Below are 26,543 nucleotides of genomic sequence, written 5' to 3'. Positions count from 1 at the left end.
TTTTAGTTTTCAACATTCACTTCCACTAGATTTTGAGTTCCAAATTTTCTCCCCATCTCATCTCTCCTTCCTTCCACCGCAAGACGGCATGCATTCTGACTACCCCTTCTCCTAATGTGCCCTGCCTTCTATTTCTCCCCCTTCTCTTATCCCATTCCCTTTCTATTTTCCTATAGGGCAGGATAGATTTCTGTACCCTGTGCCTGTATATCTTATTTCCCAGTTGCATGTGAAAACAATTTTTAACATTTGTTTTTAAAGCTTTGGGTTCCTGGGGCAGCTAGGTGGCGCAGTGGATAGAGCTTCGGCCTTGGAATCAGGAGGACCTGAGTTCAAATCCGGCCTCAGACACTTGACACTTAACTAGCTGTGTGACCTTGGGCAAGTCACTTAACCCTGATTGCCTAGCAAAAAAAAAAGAGAGAACTTTGGGTTCCAGATTTTTTCCCTCCCTCCCTCTTTACCCACTCTCATTGAAAGGGGAAGCAACTCCGTACAGGTTATACATGTGTAGTCATACAAAACACTTCTATACTAGTCATGTTGTGAAAAACTAACTGTATTTCCCTTCATCCTATTCTGCCCCCATTTATTCTGTTCTTTCTTTTGACCCTGTCCCTCCTTAGAAGTGTTTGCTTCTGATTAATCCCTCCCCTAATCTGCCCTCCCTTCTATTATCCCTCTGCCCTCTTTTTACCTTCCCCCCTATTTTCCTTTAGGGTAAGATAGATTTCCATACCCAATTGAGTGTAAGCCATCCTTAAGCCAAATCTGATGAGAATAAGATTTACTCCAGAATATATATTTTGCCAACATGAATTAGATAATGCCATTTAGACAGATGTGTTTATGAAGTGGAAGTTGATTTATTTGTGAATAATTAGTCATTCTAGAGTATATCCAGTTTCCTACTATTTTCAAAGATCATTTGAAGAATCTAGAGATTTTTAGCATAATGGAAAGAGGAGGAAGGATGGGACACGAAACGTTGTTCCATAGAAGAGGGAGCCTACTTAGCTTGACTTGGGGCCATAGAGGAGAGTGAGTGCCAATGGGGAGTGATAGGGGGGAAAATTTCAGTAGTCTTGATAGCACAGTGGTTTCATGAAAGGAATGCTGGATTTTGAGTCAGAGGCCTGAATTCTAGTGGGACTTGGCTACAATGTGACCTTGGTTAAATCTCTTAACCTTTTAGGACCTCAGTGTTACCATCTACAAAATGGGGAGTTGGAATAGATACTCTGGAAGGGCCATTCCAGCTCTGTATCTTATTGTCCTCTAAAGAAAAACTAATAGCCAGAAATGGATTGGACAGTCTGAAAATGGATTGGACAGTCTCCTTTGGTAGTGTATCTCTTCAAGCAGAGACTCATTGACCATTTGTCAGGGGTATTGTAGAAGGGATTCATACTTCAGGTTGGGGTTCAACTGAATAACTTTTGAGGTCCTGCCTAGTGCTGGCTAAGATCCTGTGCCTCTTCCCCCCCCCCCCATATTGTTGTGAGCTGGATCTGAATAAGAAAAGCAGCAGCCTGTCACCTGGCTGACTTTGTTGGGGCTTGTATAACATGTGACCATTTTACTCTTACATAGGCAAGAAGTAAACTTTCTCAACTGCAAGAGTGTCACCAGGAAGCCAGCACAAGTATTGAACAGTATAATGAAGCACTGAATGGGATTCCTGGTGACAGCATGACGAATTTAGCTGACCCCAGTGAAGGAGCCACACAGAAAGAAAAAGGCAGTTTTGGAGCTATGGTAAAGGTTGAATAAAAGTAATAATTAAGATTTACATTTTCCAGTGTTAACAGCAAACAAGTTTTATCAATTTGTACATCATGTCTCATTTTGATTTTGTAAAGTGAGGGTTTTTGGTTGTGGTCTTAACTTCCACAGCTCTTGTAACCTAGTTTTCATCACTATATTTGACTTTAATATTTACTCTGTAGTTGTAGGTGAGAATGATATGTAAGAACTGTTTTGAAGGAACCTCACTTGCAATGAAAGTATTTGTACAGTGATGCTCACCAAATGTCTGGGGTCCTTCAGTAATGTGTCTGTTTAACTTAACCAAAGGTGGATACGAGTATTTTCTCTGCTGAGCCTACTGCTGCCATGTTTTCTGTGATAGATACTTTCTTCAGGAGTAGCATCTTTAAAACAAAAGTTTAAGATAAGGCTTAAGGAATATGGCAATCAGACTTTAGTCATAAAAAGAGAGACCCTCCTAAAAAATGTTCTGTGAGTGAAGTGATAATATTCTTCCCCTGCCTGCTCACTCATCTGAAAGAACATGCCTGGGGGATGGGGTGGATATTATCATTCCACTCACCTGAAATGTTTGTAATGTTAAGAACTCAGCACTTTATTTTAAACCTCATGACTGCAGAGCAAATATCACAATGTTAGCTATGTAGGCATTTAGTTCCTTGTGTTTACTATTAGGTTCCAAGGATGCATATTGATATCCAAATAGCATCCCTAGATAACAGCTTTGCCCATTTATTGCAAAGCTTCCAGATATTGTTCCTGGGAGGAAACAGAATTTTCTGTTTAATCCAGTTACTTTTGTGCTGTTGAGGTGAACAGGATGAAAGCAATTGGTCTGAAAGTTTTGGTGGCTTTTGGCTCTACCATCCTTGTACTTTTATGCCACATCCTTTTACTTAAATGTTACTACTGACATTCTTTTGGGGCTCTAATTCCTGTCCATTTCTGGCCTCATTTGTTAAGTGGTTCCTTTTTTCTTGTAATAATGCAGGCTCCTCTTTTCTAAACATGCCTGACATCTTTATATCAATTTAATTCTTGACATTTTTCCTTGCTGCATAGCTATACAGTTTGGTCATACCTGTCAACTAGGGAGAGTTATCTTTCTCTGGTTCTCTTGCACAGTGCTTTTTAGTTTTCCTAATTTACCTCTTCTCTGCAGCTACTGCTTGATGCCTTGGCATTCCTTCTGTACTACCTCTTCATTTCATTTACCAGTTAGCTTTCTTCTTATGGAACTTTCAACATGTGATCCAAAGTATCTTTTAGTTGTTCCACATGTTTTAAAAGGTCAGTATTTTCTCAAAGAAGTCTTTATGTTACAGAGTCTATTAACGTTACTTTAAAAATTAAAATATTAGTAGTCATCTTTGATAAATTATATGAGCCAGAAGTTCAAATTTTCTACTATTCATTAGTTGTTCTGTGTATTTTCTTCCAATTTTATTTAAAAAATTGCATATTTTATTTTGTCTAGTATTCTTAACATTAGGCCTTTGAACTGTGGTAATTAAGTTTTAGTTCCTAATACAGTTCACTTTTAAGTATCACTTCTGCAATATTTCATAAAATTGGTTTCCTTGGGGGAAAAAAAATTGGAGTTGACATGGCAGTCAGCGTGCTTTGTAACATGGCCAACTTTCTTCCCCACAGATTTTACTTTCCTCATTATTTTTGTTCATCTTTAAAGTATAGCTAAGTTTACATGAAAGTTAACTAATCTTGGGAATGTTTATGTCATAAATGTTAAGTAAAAAACTGCTAGTTTTTAGAAAACAACAACAACAACAAAGCCAATAATTATCTTATTGTACAAATACAACTTTAAAAACCTTATTTGTTTGTTTCTGTTTCTTAATAAACAATTTGAAAAGAGATTTTTGTTTACTACAAAAAATGACAATTACAGCTGATCAAAGGAGAGGCATCTTTTAGTTCTCATTAAGATTTTGTTTCTAAGGGAATAAATAACTGAAGAAACACATCTAAGCATTGTCTAAGCAAAGTTTAATATACACTTCCTGAAAGTTGCTATTTGTCCTGTTATTTCTTCAATTCAAGTCCTTTTCTCTTATTTGATTATACCCTCCATTGAAATCCTGCTCCTATGCTCATTGTGGCATTGGGTCCCCTGGAGACCCTGGGTCTTTGTTGGCTATGCCAGCAGTACATAAACTCTGGCAGGCCTGCCATGCTGGGGAGGCTTCATCCACAAGCTTGCCACTGGACTGTGCCCCTTGTCTGAGGAAGGACCTAGACAAGTACAGAGAGGCTGATCACTGGAAGGGCTGGTCCCACAGCAACGGATGGAATGTGGAGAGATTGCAGTTGGCAGAGGTGGAGGGAAGTGACCCTGCTGATGACATCTTAAAGCTTTCACATGATCTGATTCCAAGCATACTAGCCTCATCTTCTTTGCACCGTTCATTCTGCCCACCAAGTACTTTTGACTGAAAGAAGAAAAATCATTGCAGACTTGAGCCTCACTGAAAACCTTACCCTCCTCTCAAGGACCTGCCTCTCTATCACATCCTAGGCATCGATCTAGCACTCTTGTCAAGCAAAGGAAATTGAGTTGATAATGCCTTTGATGACATTTCAGAGTTGTCATGTTGCTTTAGAACACATAACTTTACATCTGTGGTCAGTGAATCTTTTAGTAAGATTTGCTTTTTTCACAGTGGTCAGTCAGTCGTCATCAGTCCTTTTCCCTTGCACTTAGAGGGCCTCAGAAGGCAGCTCCATCGTTTTTCATTGATAGGTAGACACTGGATGGATTACCTTGATTCACTCTACATTTTTTAAGGTGTTATTTTCTAGCTTGCCAACCATCTAAACACTAAGCCACACTAATTGTACCAGTACTTTCCATAGACCTTTTCTGTTAAAGGAACCTAAGAATTCTGATTCACATGAATTACAGTTCCTTGAGAGACATTAGAGATCCATTTCAGAATTCCATTACTTTGTGATCTGAGCACCAAACTGGTGATTGGTGATCGTGGAATCGTAATCCCATGTCTGTAGTGGATGGACTGCAGAGTATTTAGAATAATCCAATGTAAATGTAAAAATAGAATGGAAATGTTTTCATTCTTAATATACCATGTTATCCAGCTCTCTCATTCTTCTCTATCATTCTTTGAAAACGAATAAATCCCTTCCGAACATGGTGTGGTACAAGAGATTTATTTCCCTGACTGGCGAGTCCACTCCCATGAAATAGGACTTTTTCATTTTTTTTCTTCCTGTATCCAAGAATTTCACTGGATATTAGCTGAATATTTTCATTATTTGGTCCTTAGCACTGTTATACCTATACGGAATCCTTGCACTATTTGTAGTATCCAGGGTTCTTGGGTGGTATATTGGGCAAATAGCTCAAGAATCTGGCTCTGGTGCCTACTTTGGTAGGCCATGTTGTTGAAGACTACTGATAACCTTTCTCAGGTAAGAAAAATAATGTTCTGTACTTGGCAGAGGGTATAGCTATTTGTTAAACCCTGGAATCCCAGATTGAGGACAGTGGAGACTATTAATTTGGGGTAAGGCCTTTTATTATTAGGAGATCTGGAAAGCTACATTTTAACCAAGCACCAGTGAAAGCTGTATTGCTAAATGGAATTGATTTCATTGTATTGTTAACCTTGTCATAGACTCTCTTGACTGACAAAGTTTTTTTCTTAACTGCCTCTTATGCTTTTATGGCCCCAGCTTTGTAATTGATAATGATCCTAAGTTTTGGTCAATTTGGATAATATTTTGGGCTTGGTATACCAACCCAGTGGAAGCTAAATAATTTATTATGTTTGGCAGAGATAATGTTTGTTCTGCTATAACGAAACTTCTCATTTTAACTAACAAACAGTTTATCTTCATTAATGAAGATGTGGTCTTTATTTCTAGATGATATGCATATTCTGTTACTGTCTACATTAGAAATTAGCCTTTTATGAGGCTTAAATAAAAAGTATACATTTATAATATAGATTTCCTTAGTTTGTGCTGGTATCTAATGTGTGTGTTATGATAAATTGTGATAGCTATAATTAAAAAATACAGGTAGCCCCTCCCCCCCCCGCCATTGTAATCTAGTTAGCCATTGTGCTTTAAAGTGATTGGGGGAGGATTTTGGAAAAACACTGTAAAATACATAATTTAAAATATTTGTGTAGGTAGGTTTTCCCACTAAGATTTTTTTTAAAGGAATTGTAGAGTCTATATGTGTGAAAACGAGAAAGAAACCATCAGTTACTTGAATAAGACCTTAAAATTTTTCTCTTAAATTTACACTAAGGAAGACACTTCTTTGAATTTTATTTCAGTAGCTATTCATTTTAGAATTTCAGTATTTAGAAGGGAACATGAAAATATTTTTGGAAATCTACATTTTGACTGATTTATAATTTTAAATGATAAAAGCCTTATACTGTTTCTCCCTATAATTGTAGGATGATCCATTCAAGAATAAAGCCTTATTATTTAGCAACAGTACACAAGAATTGCATACAGACCCTTTCCAGGCAGAGGATCCTTTCAAATCTGATCCATTTAAAGGAGCTGATCCCTTCAAAGGCAGTAAGTAGGGGTTCATATATTGATCAAAAGATTATATGTACCTACAATGCCATATTTATGTAATAATTTTAATCTAAAATGGTCAGAATAAAGTGGAAGTTATGTGAACATTTGGGTCTTGATCTAAAGACATGCTTTACAAATCCTCATTGATCTTTTGATTCATAACCCTGTTAAAGAGCAGTGTTTCACTCAGTTACACAGCTGTCTAGCAAAGTTAGTGAGATTGGATTATTGCTCTCCTAACATTTCTTCCTTCCTTTAGCTTAGAGCCAAAGACTGTTTTATGAGAGGGGTCTGTGAGAAAAACAGTGTGAAGTAGGGAGAGGAAGGTGATTTGTAAGCACATGCAAGGTGATGTTCAGATTTCTTTTCCTTTAAAGTTTCAGATTGCAGATTTTTAAAAACACCCTTCATTTAGGGGAAACATCAGGCAGCTGCTAGATTTAGCTCCAGCCTCTGCTCCTAGTTCCCTCTACAATGTTGCATTGGGAGTGGGTCTGATAGCCTGGCATTTCAGGCCACGGGAGGACAGAGTTATACCAGGGGCTGGCCTCAGGAGGGAGTTCTGACTGGCTCTCTGGTCTGTCCCCCCCCCCCCCAGCTTGGGGCATATAGCCTACATGCAGTTCCTTTAATTTTAGCTTTTTACTAGCGAAAACATAGTATTTGTACATAGAAAAATTGTGCTTTTGGTAAGAATTGCTGTTCCGAAGCAAAAGGAAAAAAGTGTGTTTGTAAGGAATTATGTTGGGGTAAAAGGAGAGGCATTTTTCTTCCACAAATGGGGGAATTAACAAGGGGAAATGTATAAGTAAATAATGTTTCCAGAAGCCTTAAATTTGAGGATTTCCCCCCTTTTTAAATCTAGGTGACCCCTTCCAGAATGACCCTTTCGCAGAACAACAAATGACTTCAGCAGGTAAAAGATTTTTTTCAAGGAACATTTTCATGGAATCCTCCCAGAACAGTGTAGTCTGGAGAACATATGTTGTTCTTTGCTTAAATTGAGGAAAACTGAAAAAATCAATACCTCCCAGCTTCCCCTAGTGGAATCTAGTCCAACAGAATAGTAAGTGTGTTTAGTTTCTAAAGGAATCTGAGATTGTCATCTCCTCTCCTTTTTGCAGTTTTATGCCCCTTCTTGTCTATTTCACAACAAGGTGAGGAGCAAAACTGCAAAGGAAGCTCCTGATAGCCAGGTGATAGTAAGTACTTGTCCATGACAGCCTGGTTCAATGTCACAGAATGTTACCCTTGGACTGATAGCAAGGGATCCATGTCACACTTGTTCATGGGGGCTTCAGGAAATGTTGATCATAAAAGCCAATATTTTTATAGTGCTTTCTGGTTTGTAAAGCCCTTTCTATAAATAACCTCACTGGATCTTCACAGCAATCCTGTGAGGTAGGCAAGGCAGATCTGTTACCTCCATTTTATAGATGAGGAAACTAAGACAAGTGACTTGCTTAAGGTCTCATAGTTAGCACATGGTGAACCCAAATCTTCTGATGCCAACTCCATGGCTGTTTGCACCATGCTGCAGAGTGTCTGCAGTAGACTGCTAGTCCTACCTACGTACGAGGAATGACGTCGATCATTTAACATAAAGTCCTGATATCTCTCTCCTTTCTTTGCTGTCTTCCTTTCTCCATAGCCTTGCTAATTAGTATGTTTATCTTCTAATGTCCTTATTGATCATACCTAAAATTGCAAAAGTTTCCTTGTAGTTGGAGCTTTAAATGTACATTTTTTGAACAGTCAAGTAGAGTGATCCATCTATGGGTTACTGATGTATTTAGCATTTGTGAAATGGTGTTTATTCATTTATTTTCTGTCACTAAATTTTAGATCCATTTGGAGGGGATCCTTTCAAAGAAAGTGATCCATTTCGTAGCTCCGATGATTACTTCAAGAGACAAGTCAAGAGTGATCCATTTACCTCAGATCCATTCACAAAAAACCCTTCCTCATCTTCAAAAGTAAGTGATTCTTTAAGATAGATAATAGATGTATATTATATATATACATATATATATATACACATATATATACATATATATACATATATATACATACACACACACACACACACACACATATATGCACAGGAATAACTGAACACTTTTAATTGCTTTGCCATGTAGGCATGACAAAAGAACAAGGAATAGTTAGTGCCTTAGGAACAGTATTAAACATGAACTCTTTTTTAGAAATGGAGGGAGTGAAAGGGAGTTGGTGGGCCCTAGAGCTAAATGTAGTAGGGGATACAGATGCAGGATTGGTGATAATGAGCCTGACAATATACTTTACAGCAATATCAAGGTGGCAATTGGGCTATTACATATCAATGCCACTCTGAAACAGAATAAGTTTATATTGGATATATGCCTTGAATGCTTTTCATGATCTTAGAGAAACCCTTCATTGTTAGTTTCTTTCTCATTATGGAATGGGAGTCATTGATTTATTTGTTTTTACACGTTAGAGAATTTTTCAGGAAATGTTTTAATACGGTCATATGAAGAGTAAAGTGCCCTGTGTATAATAGGTGCTTAATACTTGTGCTGAAGTTGTTAATAATATAGCTTTCTTTTATGTAGCTCTTAATGCTTCACACAGGCTTTCACATATGTAGGGTAAGTAGATAGTTCAAATAGTTGTTAGTGTTATGAAGGAGGGCGGTGCAAGTCAGAGACGTTAATAATATGTTATTTGCCTTCTGTTAGATAATTATTAAGGGGTAGCACTGGGATTTAAATCCAGACCTCCTTATGCTGCTATAAGTTCACCATCTCCACTATATCATGTTTCTTCTCTTGTATCCTTTCCCTCCTTAAGAACTTAAAATGGTTCTCACCTGTCTTCTAACAAAAGTCTAGATTCTTCAGCCTGGCATCTGTAATCTGATTCCCAATATTCTTTTGCCTGTCCCTTGACCCTATCCCTATACAATCTTGCTTAGTTATCCATCCTCATTTCTCATTACTGAGTACAATAGCCAGGTTAGTATCCTCATTGTCCCCCAAAATATGTTATACTGATTCCCACTTTCTCCTACTTTAATGAAACTATCTAGATAACTTCCATCAATATTGCTGTGGTTACAATGCCATTTACTGTCTGTATCATCAGTTTGTATGCTTAATTAGTTTTAGCACTTTATTTTAAACAGACATACCCAGTATAATTTTTCAGTGAAGTGATTTTTTCTTGGTGACCTCATTAGCTCCTGTGGGTTCAGTTATCATTTTTATGTAGCTGAGTGGTGTATGGGGATGTTAAGGGACAGCCAGCACCTCTGATGTGAGGGCTTGCCAAGGCCTTTTCAGGGCTTCTCATCCACCTCTGGTGTCCAGCCAGTCACCTCGCTCTCACCTGCTGCTCCAAGAAGCTGTTGCATGTGAAGTGGCCACACCCTGGTAAAACTGGCTCGGGAGGCGGGCTAAACGAGGTTGACAGTAACCGACAGGCCTCAAACTGATAGGTGAGGTGGGGGATATCTACCCCAAGCATGTAAAGACTTCCTCTTAGGCAGAATGAGTGGATGGGAACAATGTGTTCCAAAGGCTGTGAAGGCAGCTGAAGCACTGTGTCTTAGACCATCGCCAGTCATCTGGGCTTTGGTCTTTCCACTGGACTTCTACACCAGAAGAGAGCTCAAGGCTGATGACTTTGTGCAATTCTGCCTGACTTAAGTCCCGTTTGTGTGTGTGTGTGGACATTTTCTGGTTATCTGTATGTGGTCAAAGCACAAGTTGGAACAAATGAGGAACATTAAGTTTACGTACTGTTAATATAAAGAACAACAGAAGGGTTACATCAAGGGTTACATCAGGTAACCAAAACTCTAGCTTCTCTGGAAGACAAGCCCTTACCCCATGATGTCATTGGTCCTCTTAGAAAATCAAAGACAGAGGGCAGCTAGGGGGCGTAGTGGCCTAGAGCACTGGCCCTGAAGTCAGGAGGACCTGATTTCAAATCTGGCCTCAGGCCAAACACTTGACACTTACTAGCTGTGCGACCCTGAGCAAATCACTTAATCCCAATTGCCTAAAAATGAAAAAAAAAATTAAAAAAAAAAGGAAAATGAAAGACAAACAGCAACGACAGCTAGATGGCTGCCAACCCTCGTGCTCCTTGTGATTCTACCGCCGTGTCGCCAGATGCCTTTGGTCATTTCACACCAGCTGTCCCTTAGACATCTCAACTTAACCGTGTCCAAAAACAGAGTTTTCTACCACCTCCTCTTCCAACCCTACCTCAGTACTGTTGAAGACATCCTTCCAGCCGTGCAGCATCACAATCCCCATGTCATTCTTGACCCTTCACTTATCCTTATTCCACGTGTCCAGTCAGTTGCCAGATCTTACCACCACAGCATCTCTTGAATCTCTCCCCTTTTGTCTGTTTGCATAGCTAAGCACTGCCCTAGTCCAAACCATTGTCCCTTTTCACCTGAAGTGTTGCAGTAGACTTCTATTAGGTCTCCCTACCTCAAGCCTCTCTCCCATCCCTCCCATCCTCTACACAGCTTCTAAAGTGGTTTTCCTGAAATGTAGGGATGACCGTATCATTCTGCTGCTTGCTTGATAAACACCATTCGCTCCATAGGCAGAGCCTACCCCCCAAGATCCAATATAAACTCCATTTGGTATTAGAAGCTTTTCATAACCTGACCCCTTCCTACCCTTCTAGTCCTGTACATTAGCCCTCCATGTGCTCTGTGGTCCAAGACATACCAGCCTAAGATGTCCCGGTCCACTTGCTGTTCCATCACCTGTCTCTTTCTGTGCCTTTGGCCTCAGGCTGGGCAGGTATTCCTTTCCTCACCTCTGCCTAGTTTCCTTCAAGACTCAGCTTCAGTTCTGCCTTCTTCATGAAGCCTTTCCTCATTCCTTCCCAGCTGCTGGTGCACCTCCTCCAAAACTGCCTTGTCTTCATTTTGTATGTGTTCTATATAGAGCCCTCCTTGTTTATTTCTTTGTTAGAATGTAAGCTTCATAGTGGAGACTGTCGCTTTTGTCTTTGTGTCCCCAACATTTAAAACAGCACTTGGTCCATAAAAATCGTTTAATAAATGCTTGTTGATTAATCACTTGATTGATTTGTTACTACATTATAACCATGCTACAGTGTTTCAAAACCCCATTGGGATATTTTATTAGACTGGCTACCCATTCACTGTACCAATGATGCTAATTGCTTCCATAATGGTGTTTTTGGTGGAACTAGTTAACAGTGTCAGGATATGTTTGTACTGTCTCATATTCTCTAATTTGAGAAATTCTTTTATGTTTCTCCAACAAGACTATAAGATCCTTTAAGGATAGAGATTGTCTCATATTTTTTGTATTAGGTTAGATTGTAAATTCTTTGAGGGCAGAGACTGTCTTTTGCCTCTTTTTGTGCTTATCACATTACTGGGCACATAGTAGGTACTTAAAAAATATTTATTGAATGAATATCTTCACTCAGTTTGCACAGTAGTAGGCACAGAGTAGGTAGAGGAGGGGAATGCTTGTTGAATTGAAATTAAATAGCAGAATAAAAAAAAACAGTTCAGCGAAAACAACCAGCACATTGACGACATCTGACCGTTCATGTGGTATTCCACACCCGTAGTCCTCCACCTCTGCCATTAAGGGAAGGAGGTATATTTTCTTACTTCTCAGGGACCAAGGCTGTTTAACTTCTGGAAAGTGTTGTCATTGATGCCATTTATTTATAACCCTTCGCCTCCTCAGCCCCCAAATTATCTCCTGACCACAAAAATTCACAATTTTTGTCCAGTCCTCATCCTTTTTGATGCTTCTGCATATTTCACACTTTCTTCTGGGTGCTCTTTCGTCCCTTGACCTCAGAGAAAGCACATTCTCCTGGTTTTCCTTTTATCTCTTACCACTCCTCTGTCTCCACTAGGTACTTGATCTCTTATGGAGGGAATTCCCTAAGATTCTGTCTTTGACTTTTTGTCATCTCTACCTGACTCCCTTCTCAATTCATTCCCTAGCTGCAGTTACTACTACTGTACAGATAACTCATACATCTATTTTTCTAGGTGTAGACTCCTATCTCCACCTGTTTACAAGACCTCTCCATTCGGGTCTCCCACCATAACTTCAAATTAAACACACCCTATGTTGAGCCTGTCACTCACTGTACCTTCTAAATATGTCCCTACTTTTGACTTTGCTTTCTAGCAGTTAGTACCATCTGCTTTCCATTGTTCCCCTCTCACTTGAAAAAACAGTTTTTTATTATAAACATCATCACAAACATGAACATTTTAATACACAGAAAACAAAAAAAAGGTTCGTATATAAAACCACGCACTTCTATTATGTACAGTTTAGCTTTTTAAAGTATATATTAAAGAAGGTATATATTAAATTTAACAAGGTAATTACAAAATTATCCTGTTGTATTTTTTTTTTTGGTCCCCTTCTGAACTTTTTTTTTTGTTTTCTCCTGGGCACTTTTAAAATACTTTATTGATCTTAATTTCTTTCATTTTTTATTTTGTTTTCTGCATCTCTGTCACTTCTAACTTTTCATGTCCAAGTTATAACTAATTCCTGTTGTTTCTACTTCTGTAATATTTTTCTGTTTCTACTACCGCTATCCCAATGTAGGTCCTTGTTACCATTGACCTTGATTGTTGAAGTAGCCTCCCAACATATCTTTCTGCCTCTCATACCTCTTGCTTCTAATCTTTCCTTATTTTGATGCTAGATTAATCCTCCTTATATATGAGTTTAGACTTGATCATAATAATTCACATTTACATAGTACTTTTAAGGTTTGAAAGTGCTTTGCATTATTGCCTTTGTGTCTCACACTATCCCTGTGGAAGTAGGGAATGTAGGTAATATTAGCCTCATTTTACAGGTAAGGAAATAGACTCAGTGAGGGTAATTGGTTTGGCTATAATAAATACAGCCAAGAAGAACTATGGGAGGTGAGATTCAACTAAGATGGGACTTCCTAACTAAAGTCCAAAATTCTGCCCACTATACCTTGCTAAGTCTCTCATTCCTTTGCTCCAAACGCCAGTGGCCTCCTGTTTCCTACTAAGGAGGAAAGGGAGAAGGGAGCAAGCATTCATTAAGTGCCTGCCTTGTGCCAGGCACTGGTCTAAGTGCTTTACAAATACCATCTCATTTGATTCTCACAACAGCTCTTGGAGGGAGGTGCTGTTGTGACTCTGGTCACACAGCTATGAGATGTCTGAGGCAGGATTTGAACAGGGCTAGTACTCTCTCCACTGCACCACCTTACTGACTCTGAGGTGTAAAGTTCATACTTTGCCATGCCTTCATTTTCTCTGTAGTTGAGTATCATTCTTCCTTTCCAGGCTTATTTCATATTTTATTCTTCTAAAGAGAATTTTTTATCAGTACCTTTTGTTTTTTATATCAGCTTCATTTCTAAATATAGTCTCCCCCAGAAAGCCATCCTTTGTAACAAGAAAAACAAAAGGGAGTTCACTGATTGACCCATGACTGAGTCTGACATTATACTCATGGGTTCATACCTACAATCCCCCTTCTCTTCAAAAGAAGGAAAGTATGTTTTCTCCTTTCTCTGGGAGCAGAGATTTGATCATTTTAATTACAGGGCTCAGTTCAGGCTTTTTTGTTCTTTCCATTTCCAGTATTGTTCTTTTCTGCATTGTTCCAGTTTTGTTACTTCAGTTGGTATCAGTTCATTTAGAACTTCCCATGCTTCTTTGAATTCTTTCTGAATAGGTCTTAATGGCCCAGTAATATTCCATTGCAGTTTATTTGCCACAATTCATTTAGCTCTTCCCTTTCTAATTGGTTCCATTTCTTTGTTACAACAGAAAGTGCTGCTGGAAATGTTTTGGTGCATATTGGACCGTTATTTCTGTCTTTGATCTCCTTGAATTACATATGTTGCAGTATGCTCTTTGGGTCAAAGGGAGTGGGCTTCTTAGTTACTTTCTTAGTGTACTTTGAAATGGCTCTCCATGATGGTTGGACTATTCTCAGCTCCACCAACAGTGAGTTATTATAATCGGTCTTTCCGCAGCCCCTCCCACATTGATTGTTCCTGTCTTCTGTCATCCTACTAGTTGGCTAGTTGTGAAGTAGTTTTGGCTTGCACTTCTCCTGTTTTTAGTGATTTGGAGCGTGTTTTCAGATGATCATTTGGAGTTAGCAATTCTTCTTTTGCAAACTGTTTATTCATATTGTTTGGCCACATTTTCTTTGCGGAACATCTCTTGGTCTTCTGTATTTATTAATTTCCTATAAATTTTGGATACTTAGCCTTTATCATGGCTATTCAGCATAGGGATTTCACCCTGTTTTATCCAAGTTGCGTTAATTTTATTCGCACAAAAGCTTTTCAATTTGAATATTGAAATTATGTATTTTATCTTTAGTAATAGTTCATGAAGTCCTACTCCAAAGCTTCATTATGATTTGGAGGATTCTCAAAGGCAATGCTAGTGGAATTTAATCTTTAGCAGGTTTTGCCGTGCTGGGAAGATTTCTAACTTGGACCTGGTAATAGATTGTTTTCTGAGACTCACCGGTAAGCTGGTCACTTGGCTATTTATTCATTTATTTTGCTATGGCAGCCCATGAAACAAGGAAAATAAAATGGCCTTCAGCCCTGTGCAGCCCTCTTCTACTTCGTGGGATCATAGATCTGGAGCTGGAATAGATAATAGAGATTACCGAGTCTAAGCCTTTCATTTTACAGTTGAGGGAAATGGGGCATGGAGAGGTTAAATCTTTCCCAGGGTTATATAGGTAGTAAGCACTTACGGGCAAGATTCAAACTAGGTCTTCCTGACTTTCAGTCCAGCACTCTACCTGCCGCTTCTTGTTGTTTAGTGACGGTCCAGAGTTGTGGGAAAGGGGGCAGAGAGGGCTAAGAATTACAGTTTCTAGATTGTCAGTAAACTTTAATCTGTCTATTGATACTCAGATGTGAGGCCTTGGTCCAGTGAATAGTGAGGAAACCTATTTGGGGGGATCTAAATTGTATCAGTCTTCACATTCTTGCCATAAATGAAATTTAAAAAAGGAAGTTGCAACTCAAAGGGAGGATGGTTCCCAAGTATTCCTTGGCAAATGAAAGAAAGGAGTTGGCAGAGTGGGTTTTATCATATGCCCACAGGCAACAAGATTTAATTCAATATTTGATCATCAAGTATCGTGCACTAATGTTAAGTATTTGTAAAAAGACCTCCATGAGAATAATTGGAGCTTATGAACCAACATTAGTTGCCAATGACAAGATGGTAGAGAAATTCTACAGAGCACTTGATACAACTTGATAAATCAAATCAACATACTCTCTGGTATTTGGTGACTTTAGAGCAAAGAAGGGAAAAGGTGACGATGGGGAGAAATAAATAGGAAAGCAAGGCTCGGGAAGAAGGAATAAGGGAGGTTCAAGACGCATAGCTCATACAGAAGCCTCTTGCTTCTTCATCATGAATGCTGTCCTTTATAAAAGAATTGGTAGGTGTTGGACAAGGCAAACACCAAATAACACCATGAAGAATGAAATAGAGGCAGACGGGATTTCTTACAGATGGGGGAGTTATTTGAGTTGGTTGTCTGTGGACTATTAGACTATTGGCTTATTAAATTTGATATTGGAACTTGTAAAAATGAAGAATTATGAACATATTACAGAGCTGTTGTACAAGGTGTATTAAGGAGTGGAATATTCCAAAGGCATGGAAACCACAAGTGATACACAACAATGGACCACATTTCACCATTTCATTTTACCATTTGTTTATTATGAAAAGCATTTGATACTGTAGAGTAAAATGCCACCTTCCAGCCTTGTAACAAGGTGTTTCCCATCCATAAGTCAGAATCAGAATCTTCCTTGGAAGAAATAACCCTATTTGACACCCTCTGATAATAAACATCAGAAAACGCAGAAAACAGGTAGATATACCGCTGCCAAAAGTATTTGTTCTTTGATGGAAGAAATCTAACAGAGAGTCTAGTTCTTAGAGAGATTCTCTATGGAAGGTGTGGCCCTCTAGATATTCCTGTTTGCAGATGTCATCATGAGGATTGCATAAAGCCCCAGGACATTGTAGAGCCTTCTGGAAGAGAATTGTGATCCCTCAAAAGAGTTTGATCTCTGTATCCACTGAGGAAAAAGCAAGCGAATGAATGTGTATTGTGCCAGATTTCAGCATGTATATAGAGCTCTCTCCAACAGTATGTGTATCTGGGATGTTCAGTGAGTTGAGCCCAGAACTGAGTAGGAAGAGGAGAGCAGGCTGGAATGCTTTTGGGAAATTGCAGGGCTCCTTTACTAACCTCAAGCTTCTCATAAAAGCAAAGTTCACTGTTTTCAATACTAATATTCTATACATGCTGTGAGATAGCAACAAGATGCAAAATATAACTGCTTCTGACAAATGAAGTTTCATATGTAGGACAATAAAGAGGTTCATAGTGGTTGTAAGCAGGCTGCAGCTTACAGCAGATGAGGAGCTCTGACACAGAAGTCGGAGACAGCAGCATGGGTTAGTGATAACATAAGAGAAGTTGGATTGGTCATATGGAAAAAATATTGGATGACGGATGAGACAGGCAGAATGGTTTACTACTAGTGTCCCTACAGTGTGGGAAGAAAGCAAAGAAGGCCTCTTGGATTCAGGGGGTGGATCCCCTGGGGCTAGCTTTTTGGAGGATATGTACAAGAGTCAGAAAGGAATGACATGCGTGGATAGGTTGTGATCTTTGTTGTCAGAAAGTCCTGAACTGATGAGATCACAAATGCATTTGAATAGTTGAGCATCTTATGGGATTATTTCTGTCCATTCATTATTTGATTAAGAAACTCTCCCCTCATTCATAGGTGTGGACCTGACCTGGTTCTTTTCAGATTTTTGGTGCTATGACCTAACATTCAAGTCACATATCCACTTTAAGCTTGTTGTGATATATGTAAGCTAGTGGAGTAAACCTCATTTCTGCCAAACTGTTTTCTAGTTTTCCTAACCATTCTCAAGGATTTTTAAAAGAAATTTATATTCTTAGATTCATTTGTTTCTAAGTCTTTTTTTAAAATCTAATCTTGTTCATTGATCATTTTATCATATTTTATTTTTGCAAGGCAATTAGAGTTTTAGTGACTTGCCCAGGGTCACACAGCTAATAAGTGTCAAGTGTCTGAGGCTGGTTTTGCACTCAGGTCCTCCTGACTCCAGGGCTGGTGCTCGCTCCACTGCCCATCTAACTGCCTCCACTGATCTTTAAAAAAAAATTTTTTTTCGTCAGTACCAAATAGATTTCGTTGCTACTTTGTTGTATAATTTAAGGTTTAGATGTGCTTTTGTCCTCTCATGTTACGTTTTTGACATAGGCTTCCCTATAGCCAAATGAGACTGCTCTATATTCACTGTCTTTTCTTGTCCCTATGACTTTATTTTTGCCATTCCCCTAATGCCTGGGGATGTCTTCCATCTATTTCTCTGCGTGCTGAATTCCTATACATCTTTTATCAGCCAGCTTAAATGGCACTTTCTATGTTAAGCCTTCTCTGAGCCCCTGTTGGTAATGGCACTCACATAACACATGATTCTGTAAATTTTTGGTATATTTATCATATGCTACAAGGTGTCTCAACATTATTTTGGGATATCCTGCATATTGTATTCTAGTTATCTGTGTTTCATTCCGTCAACAGGCATTTATTAAGCATCTACTATGTTCTAGGCACTGGGCTGAGGTCTGGAGATATGAAGAAAGGTAAAAAAAAAAGTCTTTGCTTTGAGGAGTTTACATTCTAATGAAGGAGACAACATGCAAACAGCCATGTGTAATCAAGATCTAGATCGAAGGACAACACTAGCACGAACAGGGATCCGAAAAGGATTTTTGCAGAAGATGGAATTTTAGCTAGAAAATTCCAGGCATAGGGGAACAGACAGTCAGTGAAAATGCCAAGAATTGGGAGATGTGGTTTTTGTCTTTCACCCCTTTATTCTAGACTTTATTCCATGAGGACATTGGTAATGTCTTGTCTAAACTTTGTATCTTGAATGTGTTTTGTACACAGTAGACACTTAATAAGAAGTGTTTGGTAGATAAGTGTGTTTTGTGACTTTTACATAATTATCAAATAGAAGTTTTTAGTTCATGCAAGTAGAGTCACTAATTGAATTTAATTTTTCTTTTTGCATTATTTAGCCTGACCCCTTTGAAGTCAGTGATCCTTTTTCATCCTCCAGTATCTCTTCAAAAGGAACAGGTAAGAGGGAGATCTCCTTTCTTTCCTATTCCTTTTAAAAAAATGTAAATGGCTTATAATGCTAACCAGTGCATTCATATGCATGAATTGGAGGGGTTTTTTAAAAAAGTATTTCTTTTATTCTCTTATGTTAGTAGCATCTTGTTTATCAGTGTTTTGTATCTGTAAAAATTGTGAGAGTTGAGAGCCACTCTACCCAATCCTTGCTATAGGATTAGTTTAAAGTTAGTATTATCTGTCTGGTTATACCCATCAATAAGAAGCAGTAGCTTTGAAAAAGAAAATATACTATTGGGAATATGATTTAAGTTATTAGATTTTTCTTTCTTTTTTAAAAAATTCTTTAACTAATTAATTTTTAGTTTTCAACCATACAATTTTTTTTTTCTCGTGCTTCAGGCACCCACCAATTATCGAGCTAGCCAGGCTTCTTCTTCTCTGAATTCAGTTCCATTTCTTCAGAAAGTTCAGAGCTTTATTGAATGAGAAGTTTGCATTGTTATTGGTGAAAGACTTGGACTGGTACAGCCTTATAATGTGAAAATTGCAGAATATAATTAAACTATCAGGGTGCTGAGAATGAAAAGGATTCTGTAAAAACTCTTCTTTACTTTTGGGAGCTTAGCTGCCCAGCAGCTAAGCCAGGTCTGTTTATAAAGGGAGATAGCATGTGTGGGAGCATCACTGTGGTGTATTATTCATGACCAGTCACGACCAATCAAAGAGGCCTAAAAGGCATTAAAACTTTCGGGCCAAATATCATGGATAAAAGTTTACCCTGAAGTTTTGTCTCTCTCTTTTACTCTTTTTTCCCAAATATGGTTTGTGTTTTTCAACATGTTCATTAAGTTTTTGCAAAAAATATACATAATTTCTTTTGATTAAATACAGTTCTGGCTGGTTTGAAATGCAGGTGTTTCTTAGAGTTGTGTAGAATATTATAGCTGAAAGCCATGTTCAAAGAGTGACTGGTGGATTAACTAAAGTAGGAATTTTCAAAGACTGTTATTGAGGAATTGCTTCCTGATTTGCTATAAGGAGCACATAAATATAACTAGACCCTAATTACCTTTGTGGATAAGGTGGAAAGCTTGCGATTTTTCAAGATTTTTTAGAAGAAATGTTACAGATATACAAAATTGTTTTCTTGGTACAACTTACAGATCCCTTTGGAACCTTAGACCCTTTTGGAAGTGGTGCCTTCAGTAGTAGTGAGGGCTTTGCGGACTTCAGCCAGATGTCAAAGGTAAACTCAGCTCAGTGGAGCATTCCGTCTTCTCTGAAATTGTTGTGTTCTTTCATTGATTTCATGGTATGGGATATAATTACATAATTTTTAATTATACATCTCTGTAAAAGTCAAAATCTTGTTAATGATGTATATCAAATGTTGAGAGAAACTGGACTAGACAGGATCATTGGAAGTTATCTAATCCATATTTTTTCCTCTAACCAAAATCATAATATACCTGAAACACTCCATATGGAAAGGTTCTCTAGCCTTTTATTCATAGATGAGGTAGTTGTTGGTTTAGGTAAGATCGTTTGCAAAGGGCTTGGTGTTGGTGGTATTACTAGTCAGTAAGCTATGCCATAGCAGACTAGTCAATTCCTTCCTCTGAATATTAGCTTTTCTTCTGTAAAGTAGAAATGTTAATACTTGTGAGGAATGTCCTTTGTTACCTACAAAACAGTCCAATAAAGTTGACTTGTTATTGTTACTGCTAATGAAGGTGAATGTGGAAGTTCCACAGCCACCCTTATTGGCCCATCCTAGCCTTCGCAAGCTGTTCTACACTTCAGCAAACATTCCTTGAGTATAGGCAGTGTGCAAAGCCATGTGCTTTGGTGTGGGAGGGGCCTTAAGTACCATTCCTGGGTTTGCTGAGCTGTTAGTTAGACCATGATCATCTTTTTAGAACTAAAGAGAAATTCTAAAAAATTGGGCTTCACATATTCAGTTTCTGTCAGGATCTCTTTGAATAAATTATTCGTTCTACACAAACCCCAGATTCAGTGATAAAGTTTGTAAATACTGATCCATGATGCTTCTTTATGACAGTCAACATGACTGATAGTTGTCATGGTAACCATTTATTCTGTTCTTAGCCCCACTCCATTGTGCAGAAGCCCATGTGAAATAATGCGTTCGAACTTGTTTGTGCCAGTACTAAATCATGGTAGATATTAGAACAGAAATCTGGTGTGTGTTCTCTACCTCTTGTGGCTAACAGCAGAAGTGTGATTTTGACCTGTTATTTCCAAGAAAGCCTACAGTTCTTTAGATAAGCAAACAACCTGAAATTGGTTGTCATCCTTAATAAAGAAAAATAAAATTGCCTTTTATACAGCAGAGGAGATAGAGAAACAGAAGGATATGCCTTAGGTCTTTTCTAAATATGAAGAAAGAAGAATCTTTTATCCTAAAATTGAGATTGTTCTATAACTACCAAGTTTAGGAAAATCCAAGAGGCAGACAGAACAAAGAAATAAAATTTTTTTCCCTTTAAACTTTGATGTCTTTGGTTGTCTTTTCCCAGAGTCAGGTATCCATTTATAAATACAGGTTATAATTGGTAACACTAGTAGTCCAGATTTCCTGATTTGAGCAAGGAATAGAGGGTGTTCTGAGATCCTTTCTAGCTATGTATTTGATTCTAGAATATGTGTGCTCTGAGGAGGGAAGAACAAACTAGAAATTTATTCTTGGCATCTTTAAAATTTTTATTGATGTTATTTTTTAACCTCTTTATCTCTTTTCCTGCGATGAATCCTCCTTCAAAAGAACTCTCCTTTCTAATATTAGAAATACAATTAAGCTAAACAACTGAGTGCATTAGCCATGCCTAATTTGTAGTTAGCTTCTACTTTATTAAAAGTGGTCACTATTACAGAGAAACAATAAGTATCATTTTAAATCAGAAAGTTCTTTCTGAGTAAATTGTAACTTTTTCCTTACAGGGTTTGGCTTTAAGAACTTCTGCCACTTGGTGGCAGCAATTTCAAAAGAAGCAGGCTTTTAAAAACTGTTATTTTTAAAGTGCAGTAGCTCTGTATGGAGTGTCTCCACCGTAACTATAGAAGTAGAATCATAGGGATTTAGAGCTGAAAGAAACCTTAGTAAGCATCTAGTCTGACCTCTTCATTTTACAATGAAATGAGGAAATTGGGACCCAAAGAGGTTAAGTGACTTGTCCGTGGGCACAGTTAGAAAATGGCACAACTGAAGTTAATAGTTTTTTGTGGGAGAAGTTCTGTTATTTCAAAAGTTCAAGTGTGAGGTGTTATAGAAGGAGTTCCTTTAAGGGAAGTCAGGCTTAGGTAACCATAAGATTCCTTCCTCTGATTCTCTTGATTTCCATTTCAGTATTCTTTTTACTAAACCAAGTTAACTGTTTTAGGTATAAGAAATGGGTTTTAAAAAGTGATCTATTTTCATTTTTTGAAATTTTAACTTTAGTCCCATTTCAGACCTGTTTCTCTCTGTGTGCCTGTTTTTCACAATAGTAATTAGAGAACAAATGTGCATTTGTGATTTTTAGAAAAAGTCACACTTCCTGTTCAAACGTGGGATTGTGTTCAACTGGGAAAAGTTGGACAGTTGAAAATGGAAAATTTAATTTCCAACATGATGATGTTTTGTTTCCAGTGTTCCGTTAACTCCTAATTGAATGATAGTCAGAGCTTCACCTTTCATGTTGCAGCCATGTGCTTTTGCTCCTTATTTTCTTTATTCAGTTCATTTACTTGTTAAACACCTGCCACGTGTAAGGCTTAGACCTGGGCATGCAAAAATGAAAACATAGAAAAACGGAATCTGGAAACTGGAAGAGACCTCAGAAACCATCTAGTCAAAACCTTCATTGAAGAATTCCTTCTCTCGTATCCTGAACAAGTGGGTATTTAGCTTGAATATCTTCAGTGAGGTGGAACCCATTACCTCCCAAGACAGCCCGTACCACTTTTGAATAGCTTTAATTTTAGCAAGTTTTTCTTCACGTTAAGCCTAAATTTGCCTTTTTGTAACTTCTACCCATTGCTTCTAGTTCAGCTCGATGGGACCAAGCAGAAAAAGTCTACTCCCTCTTCCATAGGATACCCTTTCAAATATTTGAAGGCAGTTGTCATACTGCTCTTGAATCTCCTCCAATTCCTAAACATTTCCTCCTGTTGCATGATTATAAGGTCTGTTCTGGATGTTCCTCAGTTTATTATTGTCCTTCTTAAAATGTGGTGTCCCAAACTGAAAATGGTTCTCCCACTGGGATCAGGTCAGAGCAGAGTGACATGGCTCCATCCTCCCTAATCTTCCTGTTGCTATTAGCACAGCTTTCTTGAGCCAAGCAAAGCCCTTAAGATGCTTGAGGGCAGTCATCATGTTTTCTCTTAGTCTTCTCTTTTTTCAGGCTAAACATCCCAAGTACCTTCAGAACATACCATCATGGTGCCTCTTATGTATATCCTCTATTCTGTCAGTGTCTCTCTTAAAATGTGGTGTCTAGAACAGAACATGTATTCCAGATGTGATCTGATGAGGGCAGAATATAATGACACTATGGCTTCGCCTGTTCTAAATGTCGTTTTTCCTGAAGTATAGCTGTCTTGAACATTAGCATCTTTGCCTTCCATGTCACATTGCTGATTCATATTCCGTCAGTCAGCAGTCAATTAGCATTTATTAGATGCTACCTATTAGAGCATAGATGTTGTTGCTGTCATCATCAATAGTGTTATTGTACTTATTGTTACATGAAGAGGAAAGCTGGGAATAGTATGAGATGTGACCTAGATCTTGGGAGACCATTTTTCAGAGAGTTCGGAGGAAGAATAGTTAGTATCTTAGAGATTAAAATTCTGCTGAGGAAACTAGCCCAGAAGAGATGGGAAGTTATAAAGACACAAAGAAAAAATAATTCTAATGAAGACGAAAAAAGAGTTTCCCAGAGAGATTGATGTAAGTGCCCAGAGAACATGCCTTTAGATTTTAAGTAAGATGAATGAAAGGTAGAAGCAAAGCAGGTGATCAAGGTAGATTACAAAAGTGAGGCCCGTGGGGAGTGGCAGCAGCACTGAAACCCAGAGGGAATTGGGGTTGGTAGAGAAAGCAAAGAACCACACAAAGGATTTTAAAATTTATGTTAGGGGAAAAAAAGGAGGAGCAGTGAAGGGATAGGACCTTTGCTCATTACAGATGGGGTTCAGTCAACTGAGGACAGAAAGGAAGCTGAGCTGCGCTGCTCCTTTTTTCCTTGTTTTCTCTGCCAAGAAGAATGATGGTAGACTGGAAAGGACAGAATAAAAATAGCCAATAGGGAGCTGATGGCCAAGGTAAATAAGTGTATAACAGAAGTAATCAAGCTGTGTTAAGCTCTAATTTTGTGTTAGTTGTTATGCTAAGCCCTGGAAAGGCCCAGAAAAAGTTAAACAGTCCCTGAGCTTACAATCTATTGGGGAAGACAATATGGACACATTTTAAGTTTTTGCAAAATATACACAAAAAAACAGCAGTTTGGAAAGGGGAAAGGGGATATACTAATGGCTTGGGTATGGAGTGCAGGGAGCTGAGGAAAGGCTTCGTGTAGAACAGAGATGTCAAAGCTCTGTGATGCGCTGCCTCAGCATTCTCAAGTGGCCACAAACCAGCTGAAAATGTTGTTGGGAAATACTTAACAAAATAAATAAAAATACAATACAGTGTAGACAGTGCTAATATGTGATTTCTTAAGTCAATTGTATGGCTTAATGGCCCCTGTTTCTGTTTGAGTTTGATACCATTGATGTAGAAGGGGAGCCCTGTTCAGATATACCTTCTCTTTTTTTCTCCGCTGATCCTCAACCAAGTCAAGTCAAGACAACAAACATTTATGGAACATTTACTCTTTGCTAGGCACTGTGTTACATGCTGGGGATACAGAGAAAGGCAAAAACATACTTCCAGCCCTCAAGGAATTCCAGTCTAATGAGGGAGACAACATGTAAACAACTACATACAAGTAAGATACATGTAGGATCAACTGGAGATAATCAACAGATAGAAGGCATTGAGATTATGAGTACTGGGAAAGCCTTGCAGAAGATGGGATTTTAGCTGAGATGTTAGGGAATCTAAGGAGGCAGGAGGTGCAAATGAAGAGGGAGAGCATTTCAGACACAAAGGATAGCCAGTAAAAACACCTGGATTTGGGAGATGGAATATTGTATGCAAAGAGGCCAGTGTCACTGCAGAATACTTGGAGGGGAATAAAATCAGTCAGTAAATATTAAGTGTCTATATACCAAGGACTGTGCTAAGCACTGGGGGATACAAAGAAAGGCTTAAGGTAGAAGACTGGAAAGGTAGGAAGGAGCTAGTTTATGAAGAACTCTAAAAGCCATGGGGAAGATCTTATATTTGAACCTGGAGGGAGCCATTGGAGTTTATTGAATGGAGGGATGACAGGATCAGACTTGTGCTTTAGGAAGATCTGGTTGACAGCTGAGTGGAGAGAGACATTCGAAGCAGGGAAACCATCTAGCACGCTCTCACAGTAGTCTAGGTGTGAGGTAAAGAGGGCCTGTACCAGATTAATGGGAGTGGCAGAAGAGAGAAAGGGGCAAATGTGGGAGGTACAGTGAAGGCAGAAATAAGAAGACAGATTGGATATGGGGGATGAGGGAGGGTAAGGAGATTGTGAGCCTGAGTAACTGGGAAGGTGATAATACACTCAGTGGCAATAGGAAAATTAGGAAGAGGGAAGGATTTTGGGGAAAAGATAATGGGTGCAGTTTAGGGCATGTTGAGTTTAAGATACCAATGGGACATCCAGTAAGAGATGTCTAATGGGCAATTAAAGAAGTTAATCTGGAGACCTAGAGAGAGATTAGGGCTGGATAAGTAGATCTGAGAATCATCTGCATAGAGATGATAATTGAAATCACAGTCATGGGATCTGATGAGATCAACAGTTGAAATAGTACAGAGGGAGAAAAGGATCTAGGACAGAGTATTGAAGGACACTCATGGTTAGTGGGAGTGATGTGGATGAAGATCCAGCAAAGGAGACAGAAGAGTGGTCAGACAGATAAGAGAAGAACCAGAGGAGAGCATTGTCAAGAAAATGTAGAGAATGATGAATGAATGAATGAATGAATGCATGCATGCATGCATGCACGCACCATTTATTAAGCACTTACTTTGTGCAAAGCACTATGCTAAGTGTTGGGGGTATAAATAGAAAAATAAGACAGCCCCTTTTCTCAAGCAGCTCACATTCTAATGGGAGAGACTACATATGGAAGGTTTTAGCTGCAAGTTAGTTGGAAAAGTCCTATGGTCCTTAGGGTATTGTGGCAAAGCATATGTCAGTGCCTCTTTAATTTCATTTTGCTGATGAAATGATACTAGTTTCTGATGAACCGTTTAACAATGCCAGGGACTTTGGTGACAGTTTTTTTTTGGATCTTCAGGAACTGTGGCTGAGAATGCACCTGTAGGAGCAGTTCCCAGGCTGGTTGTCTTAAGGGCTTGTTTCCCTCTACTTGAGAGCACTGGGCTGAAGCACTACCACTTCCAAGGCTATTGGGTTCAGGGTCTGGGGCTGCATTTATCAGGACCTCAGGGGGGAAGATGGTAGTAAAGGTGGTGGTGATGGTGATGGTGCTCTGACTTGCTTGAGTCAAATGCTGCTTACATTTTCTCCCTCAGGTTGCCTCTTTGCTTCAGGTAGGCTGGCCAGTCGTCTCTGTGTGTGTGTGTGTGTCTGTGTGGCATTTAGTAGGGATAGCTGGCCTCTTCTCCACTGGAGTTGCTTCCCCAGATAATGGCTGTGAGAGTTGGGCAGGAAACAAGACATGTGATTTGGGTTAGAAGTGTTGTATTTGAAACCTAGGCCCGGCCTTGAACCACGTTAAAGTGTAGTTGGGAAATGTTTAACAAAAAATATATATATATG

At 38.7% G+C, this 26,543-nt stretch overlaps 1 protein-coding gene across 6 annotated transcripts in view; it reads left to right on the top strand.

The window, feature by feature from the left end:
* EPS15L1 (epidermal growth factor receptor pathway substrate 15 like 1) overlaps positions 1-26,543 on the top strand; it is a 129,081-nt gene that overhangs the window by 65,394 nt on the left and 37,144 nt on the right. For 4 of the 6 annotated variants that reach the window (XM_078154059.1, XM_020969190.2, XM_078154062.1 and 1 more), the window contains 6 exons: positions 1,594-1,764; positions 6,222-6,348; positions 7,220-7,270; positions 8,200-8,330; positions 18,552-18,612; positions 19,776-19,858. In XM_078154059.1, coding sequence (XP_078010185.1) covers positions 1,594-1,764; positions 6,222-6,348; positions 7,220-7,270; positions 8,200-8,330; positions 18,552-18,612; positions 19,776-19,858 — 624 coding nt within the window. The remainder of the gene's footprint in view (positions 1-1,593; positions 1,765-6,221; positions 6,349-7,219; positions 7,271-8,199; positions 8,331-18,551; positions 18,613-19,775; positions 19,859-26,543) is intronic. The other 2 variants (XM_078154060.1, XM_078154061.1) reach the window with 2 other exon arrangements.

This window comes from Phascolarctos cinereus, unplaced genomic scaffold, assembly GCF_003287225.1.
Source record: "Phascolarctos cinereus isolate Bilbo 61053 unplaced genomic scaffold, phaCin_HiC Scaffold_4;HRSCAF=312, whole genome shotgun sequence".
Lineage (NCBI taxonomy): Eukaryota > Metazoa > Chordata > Mammalia > Diprotodontia > Phascolarctidae > Phascolarctos > Phascolarctos cinereus.
This window is presented reverse-complemented; position numbering and strand designations above follow the sequence as displayed.